General features: G+C 36.9%; 1 protein-coding gene across 50 annotated transcripts in view; it reads left to right on the top strand.

Moving 5' to 3' along the window:
- CLASP2 (cytoplasmic linker associated protein 2) overlaps positions 1-13,963 on the top strand; it is a 141,423-nt gene that overhangs the window by 63,346 nt on the left and 64,114 nt on the right. For all 50 annotated transcript variants that reach the window (XM_035316143.1, XM_035316195.1, XM_035316179.1 and 47 more), the window contains 2 exons: positions 6,854-6,933; positions 13,132-13,224. In XM_035316143.1, coding sequence (XP_035172034.1) covers positions 6,854-6,933; positions 13,132-13,224 — 173 coding nt within the window. The remainder of the gene's footprint in view (positions 1-6,853; positions 6,934-13,131; positions 13,225-13,963) is intronic.

Here is a 13,963-nt window from a genome sequence, read left to right as displayed (position 1 = left end):
CTAGAGTGGTTATTTTTATTAGAGCAAATGCTATTTGTTCCTCTCAAATATTTTCTTAAGCTGGCAACCCAAAGATGTATATGCTAAATGACTCCTAGGCACCCAGTGGAAAAATACTTTGTGCTTTATCCAGATGCTTGAGACTGAAGAATAGTTCTTTGCTTGTCTTTTGAATATTTTTTTTTAATTACAATCCAAAGGTCAGTCTTTCAAACTTGGAAATAAAAACATATGGAACATTGGTGGTCTTACCTCAATTCTATCCATGTTTCCTATATTCTGTTAATATGTTAGGCTGTGCATATACTGCCTATCAAAATGCTTGAGATGACCTAGTGATTTAAAGCAGGAAGGGAATTTTCAGCGACTTTCAACTTCCAAACGTTTGCTTCATGTTTTCCAGAAGCAGAGTTCTGACAAGTGCATAAGAAAAGGTATTATTCGGGACTGTTGTATTAATCATACCAGTAACCATATGGTGTCTGGAAAGACAGATTTCTTACTGAGCCACTGAAATTCAGTCTATCTGCAGGGCTTTATCAGAATCATTATCTTAAAAATCACCACTGCCATCTCAGAGGGGGTAATTCAGATCATGAAGCACTGTTAACTTCTCTGCACAATAAACACCATTTTATAAGGGAGCTGTTGGTGTTGTCAGACAGTAGTAAGGGCTGGCCCAAGGATAAACAAGTAGATTTCTAGAAGACTAGACTAGGCTGTAGGTAGTTACAGAAGATTCAGGAAAATTCACCATGTCAGAGACTAACAAACAGCAGAACATATATTCAGAGAGAGTTAAACATTGCCTTTATCTACCTACCCGCTAGGACTGGGAACACAATTTGGTTATCAAGCACTGTCTCTATTGCCAGTACTGTGCTAAAGAACTCATCTCACAGAATTAGGTTTTGTGTCATTGAAAGGGATTCCAAAAATCAGTGGTAGCAAGAATCAGTTGCTGTAAACTATAGGAAGCATCTTCTAATTTCTGTATTTTTTTTGTAGATCATATGGTTGTGTTTTTTTTTTTCCCTGTATTTCCTGTTTTCCATAAACTTTTTTCCCCTTCCTGTTTAGTGAGATAGGCTGTCCGTTCCACCGTGTTGCCTTTGCAATTGTCCTTGCTTGAATTTGTTTTGTTTGAGTGTGACTGTACTCTCTTCAGACTATAATTAGGTGTCCTGGTTTCAGTTAGGACAATTATTTTCCCTCCTAGTAGCTGGTAGGGTGCTATGTTTTGGATTAGGATGAGAAGAGTGCTGATAACATGCTGATGTTTTAATTGCTGCAGAGCAATGCTTATACTAAGCCAAGGACTTTTCAGCTTCTCACTCTGTCCTGCCAGCAGGCAGGCTGGGGGTACAGCAAGAGCTGGGAGGGGACAAACCCAGGACAGCTGACCCAAACTGGCCAAAGGGGTATTCCATACCATCTGACGTCATGCTGAACAATATATAGGAGTGGCTAGCCGGGCTGGGGGGGCCGGCTGCTCGGGGTTGGGCTGGGCATCGGTCAGCGGGTGGTGAGCAATTGCATTGTGCATCACTTGTTTGTACATATTATTATTATTATTATCATTATTATTTTCTATCCTAATAAACTGCCTTTATCTCAACTCACAGGCTTCACTTTCCCATTTCTCTCCCCCATCCCAGAGAGGGAGGGGGGAGGGTGAGCGAACGGCTGTGTGGTGTTTAGCTGCCAGTCGGGTTAAACCACAACATTAGGTTTTCAGCAGCTGTGCTGTTTAAGCTTCCTGGAATCATTTCCTTCCCTGTCTCCACTCATTCATTTCTATCCCATGTTACCCATTGTATTGTGCTAGCACAGTGTTAATATGGCCCCACAGTGAAGCAGATTAGGGCACTTGTCTCATTGAAGCCATTCTTCTTGTCCAGTGTATTTCATTCTCTGCTTAGTCTCTTGCTGTTGTGATTTATTTGAATGCACTAGCGATAGAATGAGGCAGCTCAGGAGGAAGAACAAGTGGGAGGTGCCAGTTAACCTATTGTATGAGATGAATATTTTTTATTTTTAGGATAATGTTTGTATGCTTTATTAAACATAGAGCATAAGCATGCTTTGATTGTGCAGTTCTTTGTTTCAGAACAAAAATAACAGTCCAGTACCACTCTGATGTATTTCTTTTTCCATATACTGTTATCCCCTTGTTTTGTCATCCCATCACGTATAGCTTTGTAGGTACTTGAGGAGAGATCATGAAGGTGGCAGAGCAAGTTACTGGTCCCAAGTCATTTTGAAGCCATAGAAAGATTCCACGTGTCATAAGAAGAAATTTATTGTAGGAATCAATTCCTGGTTGAGAAAACTGTTTCTGAAAACAACAACAAAAAAAAGGCATTCAGAACCCTTTCTGGTATTGAGCTTTTCAGAACGCTGAACTTGTGACTGGATAAACATTATTCAGGGAAAGGAGGAGGGGGAAAAAAATGTCCTGGAGCCTCACAAAATGGTAGAAACCCTTAACTTAGGAAGATGTCATCTCTCTTAGTACTTTTCATGAAGGAAGAGGTTCATTTCCTTTGCTTCCATCTCCAGACATCAAACCTAATTCAAAAATAAACAACAACAAAAAAAAAAAAAACACCATAAAACTTGAGAATGCTTAAGCTGCTGTAATCTACCTCCATGTCAAGTGTATTTGCTACATTAGGTAGATTCTTACCAGCTTCTTGAAGAGGTCTCTGTGTGAGTTTGTCTAACCATGATGTTTGAAGGATAGGAGTAGGTAAAGGTTATGTATGAAAACAAGAGAATGAAATTTGTGTATAAATGTATTATGTGGATTGTTTTCGTCCTTCAGGTGAATTTCTGTTCTGGGTGTCAGCTAAGTGAATCCAAAAGTAATGTAAATTGCACTCATGTAAGCAAAAGCTGGTGGCTGAGGCTCTGGAATTTGTCTGCTGGGCCCTTACAGATACTAAGCGTGGTGTGCTTGCAGACCCTTAAAATTGTTTCTAGTTTCCTTACCGTCAAGAATGCAGTAGTTAACATGTCTGCACCTGGTCAAAGGAATATGTATTGTGTGGCTAAAGTTAATAACATGCATTATGCAGTGGAATGCATTAATACTCAAGAGATACACTTCTAAGAATTTATAATCACAGCTTGGTCTGGGAAGGTAAGCATCAACAGTAACAAAACAGCTTGTCAAAACATGTCTGCTCAGTCAGATCTGTCAGTTTTAAGTCTGAAGGCAAAACTGTCTGAAATGAGAATTTTTAAAAGCTCTAGTGTTGCTTTTGTGGAGGAAAGTCAAGCTTTACAATTGCATAAGAAGTTATTTGAAGGCATCTTCACATGCAGGACTATTTAATCTCATTAGTGGAGTAAAAGACCTCCTCAACTGGGAAACAGCAGGTTGATTTCTGTCATTTTTTGTTAGTCTCCACAGAAACAGTGACTAAACAAATTGGTAAAATAACTACTAAGAGATGGGGGCGAGGGAGGATGGACAGTATTTTTCCTTGTTGTGTGTTATAGACTTCTGGCTTTTATACAATATAAGCAGAGGCTGTTATTTCACACTTTATTTTGGTATGCATATGTGATCAGAGCAGAGGAGGATAAAGTTTAGTGAAGTAGAACACTTCCAATGTTTGGTTTCTGTAAGTTTATTCTCTTGGTAGAAAATTGGTAAGTAATGGAAAATACTCTTTGTGCTTTAATAGTGGTGTTTAGGTATTTATATAATCAAGTAATCATAGAGAACTCGGATAAACTGTTAAGTGCAGGTGTTTCTTGCCTTTAGGGTCACAGGATCACTGCAGTCTTGAGCAATGTTTTATCAGGTTGCAAAGAAACATATAGTATGAGCTTCATAGGTGTTTACTATTTTGCAGCTGACACAGTTATATTTGACTAAAACAATGTTGGTGATGAGAACAGAAACCTTGTATGAACTGTTGCTTATAATTTTAAACATTTTTAAAAAGAAAGAAGTCCTTTGACCAGATGAAAACTATGTTTTAAAACTATGCTTTAAAACTTAAGCAATCTTTTGGCTATTCAAGCTATTTTTACATTTACCTTTCCTGAGTACTGCATTTTGGTTGTGATTGTGTTAGTACTAGGACAATTTCTTAAATGTCAGCATATTTTGGTAGAGACAAATGGGGTTATGAATTGAACTTCCAGATGGCTGTGTTTACCACCTAGTTTAGCATGATGCTCCTGTACCGAATTCTTCCTTCCAAGGTCTCTCTCAAGAAAATTTCTGTTCTCACCAGGGCACCCTCCCTCTTAGGAGCTGTACAGGTTTGTGTGGCAGAAAGGAAAAGGGGTTCTACAGCTGTTTCTTTTTTTTTTTTTTTTCATGAAAAAACAGACTTGTGGTACCTCTCATACTCAAAATATTCTGCTTATTTACAAGCTCAAGTACACATTAGTGGGTACAACCTTGTACCTCAAAGCAAAAGTTTTAGTTGCCTTTCTCATACTTGAGGGCACTTTTACACTGCACTTCATTCACAGAAATTGCATGATTTGTGGTTATCAAGAACTTCTGCAAAACAGTGTTTTTATTTGATGTCTCACTTAGCCTCAAGTGAGAGCTGTAGTGGTTTGCATCAAGGAGATCTACACTGTGCCTTATCTGCTTGACTTGCTAGTAAAAGATTTGTGCTCAGATTATTAGCTTAAAAATGTAGGCATAGAGCAAATCTGAAATGGGAATTCATAGGCAACCTCATGTTTTTCATTCTCTGTCCTCTTTGAAATAGAGGCCAGTGCTTGCTGACCGTCTAGAGCTTGTGTGTGTCACACTGCTTCTTAGATGTATGCTGAAGATCACTTAGAAAGATGTGTCCAGTGTGTAAACTTGATCTTTCCCTATTCCATTTCCCAACCAGGTAGGACCTCATTCACTTTGTCAAAGGACTCATTCCCTCTACTCTCCAGAGGGAGAAGAAATAAGTGGTTACAATTTCTTCTTTCCCTTTGACTGCCATTGGCTTTTGTGACAGATGCTGTTGGAGATGCACGCATAGAGGAGTTCTGTGTGCAGCATCTCTTCACAACATTCTTGAGCTTAGGCTGGCAAAAGTTGGTGCCTGCAGTACAATACAGGAACACTTACATGTCCAAATTCTGCTCAGTGTCACTCACTGTTCTTACAGTAAGCAACCACAGAGGAGTAAGATAGGGTTTGTTCTGCATAGGGTTGTTCCAATCTAGTAAGTCTGTCATATGAATCATAGTGGTAGCAGACCCTCTCATTCCAAACTACACAAGTGTACAATCACAGCAGACCTAATACCCTCCAGTATACATAGGAGATGAGGGACTGTGAAGTATGAAACGTTTTTGAAGAGTGTAGCCACCAAGAGTTTGTGTTGTCCTAGCTTTTTGACCCCATACCCTTAACTTGTTTTTACTGATAGTTTTTATTTATCCTATAGTTAGTGAGATACACTTCTTTTCTGGCTGAAGCCTCCATTTCAGCTGCACTCTGTATGTTGGGCAGGATGTCATGCCATCTAATGTGTTGGTCTCACTGTATCTGAAAGAGTTCAGAAAAGACCCTTGTTCCTGAGTTCTCATTTCCTGTAGGGCCTGTTCTAATTTTTTTCCTTTGAGAAGGAAATACTATATTGGACTTACTATGTCCATGCAGTAACTTGTCCTTGCCTATCATCTGCCTGTCTTAATTACTGAAGATGCATGAAGTTTCTGCCCAGCTGTACCTTTTACTTGGAGTTTTAGGTTTTTAGCACAGCCTGCATCTGATCAATTTGCTCTTTGACTTAAGGGAAATGTTAGTCTTGTCCTTTCCTTTAGACACTGGTTTTCTTGGTAACTGTAATTTTTGCAAGACACTGAAATCCAGGAGCTCATTTTAAGTTATTTTCTGTTTTATAATTTACTTAGTTTCTACTCAAGATTGTTAGGAAACTTAGCAGGTATATGCTGCTACGGGACCAATAAATTACATGTTAGTATTCTTCCCTGATCCTTTTGCCATGGAATTTGGGGCATTACATGGGAATATTTCCATCAGTAACCTTGCACAGATTCAGCTGTACTATATACTCATGTAGCCATCATGGAAGCTCTTGGAGAGGGAACATTTTTTGGTATGATAGTTTTCCAGTAACATGTCGGGAAGGTTCTTGGAGACTTCCTCTATGTGATACGATCCTGGAGCTTCACAGAGGAACATGCATAGAGATGAGCATGCTGAGATTTTTGTCCTAACACTGCATTCCATTTGCCATGTCCTTGCTTTCTGTCTTGAAGCTCTAGGAGCTTTGAGACTGAGAAACACACCTCACACTTCCTAACTCAACAGGAGACTTATGGGAAGTACAAGTTACTAAGAATCATGTAGGGTTGTATACAAGATTTTAAAAAATAAATAAATAAAACACCAGCTAGGGCTGATTGCTCATAGAATGTGTGTTAATGTGAAAAACTGATCTTGAGGAACTTCCTTTAATGACAAGTAAATCCTGCTTTAAGTAATTTGAAATTCTGTGCTTCATTTAGGAGCATTTATATTAACAGGATGCAAGTCTCAGAATTCTGTACAAATTGCTAGTAGAGGGTTGTTGTACTAAGTACATCTTTAAGTAAACACAGAAATAAAACAATAAAATGAAACCATTATCTTTGTCATTGGAAACTGCTCAAATTTTTCGTTCTTGGGGAAAAAAGTTTTAATTATTTGAGGTGAAATCAATGTTCAGGGTCTTGCGATTTTAGACAATTTTCAGGCTTTTTGTGAGTTTTATTATATGTTTGAAAATAGGTATCGTGAAAGACAGTTATTTCACTTTGAAAACCTTGATATGTATTAGATACTGTTTAACGGTATTTTATGTTTATGTAGGTTCCTCTAAAGAAGGAGGAGCTGGAGCTGTTGATGAAGATGATTTTATTAAGGCATTTACAGATGTTCCTACTGTACAGGTAACATGTTGTATACTCTAGCTTTTGTCTTCAGGAATGTGCTATTTACAACACTGTCTTAGCTTACGCTTTTATTTTTTTATATAATTTTGTAGTCTTTTAACTGAGTGTCATTACTTTTCCTTCTTTCTGCAAATTTAGTCTCCATGGAAAGCTTCATTTTTTTCCAGTTGTTAGTTACAAAACCCCACCTTTTAAAATTGTTCTGCTAATTACAATTACTTTGTGTTTCAGGTAGAATCCGTTATTACTTTGCTTAATCTTTTCCAAGGAGCTACTGAAAATAATGGCATGTTTCAGTTTTGATAAGAAAAAGATTTCCATAGGTGTTGGAAAACTTAGGACTGCAATTTCATTGGACAAGCAATTAACAATAATACAGGCAAATAATTTAAAAAACAAGAATTATATTTTAAAAATCTGTCTGAATTGTAATGATGTGTGTTTAACATATATGCCCCTATCTCTAGCAGCACTTCAAAAAAAATATCTAGTGACTTATTTGAATGCTAATGAACTTGTTGGATGCGGAGTTCTTAGTTGAAAGATCAGATTTTAACTTCTGTTCCTTAAGTGTGGAAATTGCTTATACTTGATACTTTCACACAAGGTTGGGTCACCTAACATGTTTGTATCTTCAGTTTTGAATAAATTTTCTTTGAGGGACTGAGGAGTGGAATATGACCAAAAACTCAGGCACAGTTTCTGAACACCACAAGAATTTTGAATTTCTTGATAGGTACTTTTGTTCTATTTTTATTTCCCAAGATGATGGTATACTATTGGTTGGATCTCCTTTTGCAGGCAGAATTAATCTCCTTTTATGAAGGAACACATTTTCTCCATCGCTCCTGTCATATTGAGCAAATCTTTGTCTTACCCTGTAAGACCTTTGTATTCCTTCTTTGCTTTTCTGTACTGTTAAGAATTCTTTGGAGGGCAAAACTATGGAACTTCTGATATTGTTTATCATCATTATGTTGAACAGAGCCATTTTCAACAGCACTGAAAATGTTCTGCCTCTAATTTGTTACTTTAATGTTTGAAGTCCCAAGCAGAGTTCTCCAATTACTTAAATTGGTTAATAACACTAGGTAATAAAAAGTGGTATGACTGTATGTCATTGACCAGTAGGCGTGATTTTTCTGTCTGACTCTACTGGATGACCCAATTGTCTTTACTAATGTCACCTGAATTGAGGTGGGGAGTTACGGGGGATGTTTCATTAACCCTAAAATAAACTATTGGGTTCACATATGACCAGGTCAGGCAATAATAATAATAATAATAATTTTTGTATCCTTAAGAATAATGACTTCCTGCTGTCCCAGCCTCAGGTTTCTGATTGTGGACAATCTTATGTTTCTTTAAAAAAAAAATAAAAATCCCACATGCTGAGACTATGTTGATTACTATGGAAGAGAGAATTTTCTGTACTAGAACTTATGAAGGAAGAATGTTCATGACCTGCAATTTTCCAGGTTAATCTAAAAGTCAAGGAAACTTGTAAGACAAAATGGGGAAAGGGAGTTAGTTGTTTGTGTGTTACTGGGGCTGTTCCTGTGTCTGCCTGTCTTTTCATTATGTTTGTGTGGGTTTTAGTAGTGGTTTCAGTAATGGTAAGGGAGGTAACTATATTATGGAAATGGGTCTAGTTTTGAATCAAGTTTGTGCTTCTGGACTAATCAAATAAATTCAGATTATTTACTGTATATGTTTGACTTGATCTTAAAAGCCTCCACTGGTGGATCTGCTTCAATAGTGACCTGTTTCAATGACTGCTCATCCATCGTTAGTCCTCTAGTAATGTCACATCATTTACTTCTATCTATGGGAATTTGTAATTCCCATATTGAAAATAGTTTCTGTTTATATAGTTACTGCTCTCATTTGTGTTTGAGCTTTTAAGTTTTCAGTCTTTGATGTTGCAGTTGCTGTTACTGATATATGTGCATGCTGCCCTCTAGATAACTGCAGTTTATGCAGATAGCTTATTTTGAGATACAGTATGATGGCTTTTTGCTAACAAGTGTCCTTTTTGCTTGCTGTATTATGATGACAGGATTGTACCTGCATATTTAGATTACAAACATAATAATTTTACATCTCTTTTTTCACTTGTGTTTAAATTGAAGAAGGAAATTCAGTGGTCAGGTTATTAGGAATAACTCCCATTATTAGCTAGATTTCTTTTCAAAACAAATTTGTTTGTATTTATGTCTGACTTAGAAACTTACAAACAAAAAATGTATTATCATTGCCTGAACATAAAACTTCATGTTGGCCTTCTAAAAGCATAATTAATCAAGGGCAGAGGGGAAAAAAAAAAAGAAAAAGAAAAAAAGAAATTATTAAAATATTACTTTTTGCTCCTCTGAAACTAATGTAGGGATGGAGAAACTTGGTACTCAGAGCTTTTTGGTGGAAAAGTTGTAATTTCATGTCAATCAAAATTATGCCACTTATTCCTCATTAAAATGTCAATTTGAATAGCAGAAATTGCATATATCCAATTCTGTTTGTGCTGGGTAATTAAAGGAAAAAATAAGTTCTTTGCCTAGGCATGCATGTGGCGCTAACTTAAAGCTATTTTGTATGTTGCTTCTGTGTTTGGCTATTGCTCTAGCACATTATAATCCTGTGGCAGTAACTACAGCTCATGGACTCAGGTAATGCATCAGCTGAGAACAGAAATTAGCCTATTTTTAAGAGCCTACTCAGTAAGGCAACATACAAAAGGTATCTGTAGCTTGACCAGAATCTCAGACTAAGCTTGGCGTGTGCACTAAACAGATCCGAGTTGGCTGCTGCCAAAATGAACGACCATGTTTCCCTTGAGTTTCATTTCACTTCTTTGTGATAAGTTGTCATGGGCTGCTGCCCCATGAGGGTACAGAGGAATTCACAGAGGAGTTCTTGCCTTTCTTCTTTGTAGGGTTAGTTTTCTTTATGTTAAAGCCCTGAACTGGGAAGAACAGGGCAAGGTGGATGATGGTAAAGGGGAATGATGGTAAAGGGGAAGGTTGAATTATTGCAGGTTCTGATGGCATCATGGTCACTATAAATATAAAATTGCATCTTTACTTGACCAGTGACCATTTTAAAAAGTAAAATAAGGATTTCCTTTTGATGACACGCAATTTCATCAAATTAAATTTTCATTGAGACACATTGGGTATTTATTCCTAACAATATGGTTGGTACCTGTGCTACTAGTGTTACAGTGAATGTGTTTTCTAATAAGTATTATACACTACCAGTATACACAAGTGTATATTAAATGGTGTTATAAATGACTATAAAACTCAATCTGAATTTAGCAGTGTTTATAAAAGGCAAATAAACAGCGCTGGGTGTGCGGGGAGTCTACGCTCTACCAACACGCACACAACCGTCAAACTTTCTAAATATATAGAACATTGCATTTACATATTCATAAGAAACCCAAGTATGCCTATACATATGTATGACCTATCCCCACTTCATATTATAATTAGTATTTTCACAAACTCCTCCTTTTGGCACTTGCGCAGTGTCTCTTGGTGGTGGTGGGTCGTGGGTGCGAAGGCTCACGGTTCTTCTTCATCACCGCTAGTAACCTTTTGTTCTTGCGCAGACTCCGTGGGTTCCTGGAACTCGTCCAGACTACAGGGGCGGTTTTGACCAGCTCCCTCTCTTCTGCGCAGGCCCCGATCTCCCTGTCTTAAACCATAAGGTTCCCAAAAACAACAAATACAATTGGCACCAACCAATGTGAGGCGGTCTATTCCCACGTCTCGTCAGCTCCCAAAACCACACTAATAATACAATTATCATATAACATTAAACAAGAAATTTTAACAGTTTACTCAGTGTTTGTCATTGTTTTCTATATCAGCCATCTTCTTGACATGAATTATTACTCTATATATCACAATGGTGATACAGAACTCAAGTTCAGTCTTTATGAGAAGTGAATGAAGTCTGTTATGCTTGAATCCACTCTCTTCATTAAATTCTTCACCCTTTTAAAATAAGTTCTGCATCAGGTAGCTGTTGACTTCTAGTGATGAAGAAAGATGTAATCATGAGGAATATAGCACTTGTTTTTATGGTTGCAGTCATGTCTCCTGTGTAGATACAATTGCTAAGTTGTTTCCACACGTGTGTACCCTGGAGAAAAAAAGGCTTACATAGCTGTGCGGTAATTGTAATGTTAATTCTATTGTTAACGCGTATTCAGTGTTTTCTGTTTGAAGCTGGTGTAGGTGTGCTAACTCATCCATTTATGAAGTGATTCCTACCCTGTTTATCAGACAAACTAAATATGCAAATGGTCTAGAGCATGGATGTCTTCCATGAAATAGAGGCCTGTGTTCTGTTGTCGCAAAAATGGAAAGTGAAGTCTTGAGGAAAATGTTTATTCTTCAGCTTTTCTGTGTTCTGTTATTAAAGCATTAGATCAAAAGTAGAAATCAGTGGAGAGTCCCAGTCCTGTATCTACTGCAAGAATTTGTTCAGTATACTCAATAAATTGGAAAGCTAGTCTATATTTCAAACAACTCTTGTAGTAATTTCAATTTGCATAGGGAAATAAAATATTTTATGGAAAATGAGTTCAGCTTAGCTGTAGAACAGGATGGAGACACATTCCTAAATCGTCCTCCAGTAAGATGAAAGGTGCGGGTATATACACAGAACGGTGTGTTCAAGAGACCAGCATCAAGGCTCTTCAGCAAATCAAGGTAACCTTTGTAACCATTGGTCCTTGCCTCCCCCAACATGCTCTGTGCTCTAGAACATAGAAAAACTACGTCTTGGACTTGAATAGCTAATGAGTGACTATCAGGTACTACTATTTAGGTGCTATGTAAGTTGTTATGTTGGCTTCCAGCTTATGCTTGATAAGGGCATGAGTCTCCTTGAAGCCCTGTATTACATCTGCCAGCCCTGTCTGGATGCCTCAGATGGCATCAGCTGCCTGTGTGTGGGCAACTGAATGTAGCCCAGTGTGTGTATGTAAAGAATCATAGAATTGTTTGGGTTGGAAAAGCCCTCTAAGATCATCTAATCCATTTTTTAACCTAGTACTATAGTCCACTACTTCACCATGCTAAGTTGTACCTCTAAATGTTTCCTGAAGGGCTTCAGGGATGCTGACTCAACCACTTCACTGGGCAGCTTGTTCCAATGCTGCACAACCTTTTCAGTAAAGAAATGTCTCCTAATATCCAACCTAAACCTCTGCTGGCACAATTTAAGAATTTAGGATCCAAGGGATTAGTAATCTCTAGTTGAAAATATATTGTTGAAAAAAAATCAGTTTTCTGGTTAGTAATCTGTTTCATATCTTTTTCATATAAGTTTTTCTCAAGCTGGGGGGAGAAGAAAAAAAACACATTTTACATATTCAGTGGAAGCAGAATAGAATGTTCTGTGCCTTATGTCTATGAGAATCAAAGGGAAGTCAGTTTATTTCTGTGAAAATGTATTAACTTTTTTTTATCTTGTTTAGAAATTCACTGTTGCATGTGCAGTTATCAATAAATAATTCACATATTGCTAAATGGTGACTTATAGATGATTAGGTTGTCAGGCTTCAATTTTGCTGGAATTAGTATGTAGAGAATAGAGGAGTCTGGAGGCTGCTCTTTATATTTACTTGCTGATTCTGTGAGTTAATAAGTGATAGGCTTGGAATAGTAATATATATATAGAAGCTATTGAAGCTTTTAATTTTTTCAGACACATTTTATTTTAGTGTTGACTAACAGCCCAGTTAGTTCCTTGTAGTATCACAACTCTTTTAATGAGGAAGAGAGTCCCTTGCCCCAAGAGAGTTTCATTGGGTTATAATCGGTTGAGTAATGAGTACCCATTATAATAGTGGGTATGACAATGAAATTGTATTGCAATAGCATTGGAACAGAGTGTTTTTTAGATTGCAATTCTAGTTACGATTAGGTTGTCGCAAAAATGGAAAGTGAAGTCTTGAGGAAAATGTTTATTCTTCAGCTTTTCTGTTAATTAATGAATATTCATTGCTGAGTGAAATTAGATTTGCCTTAAAACACTCTCTACCTTTTGCGTAGTTCTCTGGAGCTAGATAAGAGGGGCACAATTTTCACAATTATAATTGAATTCTTAGTCTTCTCAAGCTAGCTTCCTTCATCAGGTTAACCAAAATACTAACAGTTTTCTATGCTTTTAATGTTTCAGATCTATTCTAGTCGAGAACTTGAAGAAACGTTAAACAAAATCAGGGAAATCCTCTCAGATGACAAACATGATTGGGATCAACGAACTAATGCGGTAAACTTTTTATCTGATTTCAGTTGTGGGGTGGATGTATTTCATAAAACACAGATGACTGGATATTTTAAAAAATGTTGTTCTTAGTGATTACACTCCTGATAATCAAAGCCACTTTAATTTTAGATTCCAAAACCTTCAGTTTCCACGTATCAAATCATTTCAGAGTAAGATTAAGCAAGGATTTTAAGAGGCTGAAATGTATTTTTATTGACTTTGAAGTGAAAGCTTTTCCAAAAGCTATATCATATATGGTGGTTGTTCTTAGTTTTTGTTTTGTTTTGTTTTTACGTTTCTGCAAAGTTGCATATTCTGCACGTAAACTGCTGCAATTTGTAATTGTATGGCTATAAGTTTGATTTAAGGAATTAAAATGTTTCCTTTTGTATGTGGCATATATATACCTTTTGATCTAGTTTATGGTATCTTAGTAAGTGTTTAGAAAAGGGTACATGAACAGAATATGTGTTTGTATATTTGTAGACTGGGATCTGTGACTTCAGCTCAAGAATTTCAGTAGTATTTTCTTCTTAACAGTTTCAAATTATTGCCTTATACTTCAAAATGTTTTGAAGTTCAGTATTGCTGATTGATTCCTCTTCTATGGAATTACACTTTTACGGAAACAGTTGCACTTTTAATACATTTAGCATGGTTGTCTCAAGACTTCTTATGCATGTCTCTAGTTTCAAAATGTTTATATACAGTTTTGCAGTAAATTAATACTTTTTATCTTTAG

The sequence above is a fragment of the Oxyura jamaicensis genome, chromosome 2, assembly GCF_011077185.1.
Source record: "Oxyura jamaicensis isolate SHBP4307 breed ruddy duck chromosome 2, BPBGC_Ojam_1.0, whole genome shotgun sequence".
In the NCBI taxonomy this organism is placed as follows: Eukaryota; Metazoa; Chordata; class Aves; order Anseriformes; family Anatidae; genus Oxyura; species Oxyura jamaicensis.
The sequence above is the reverse complement of the archived record's forward strand: the minus strand, read 5'-3'. Positions and strand labels throughout refer to the sequence as shown.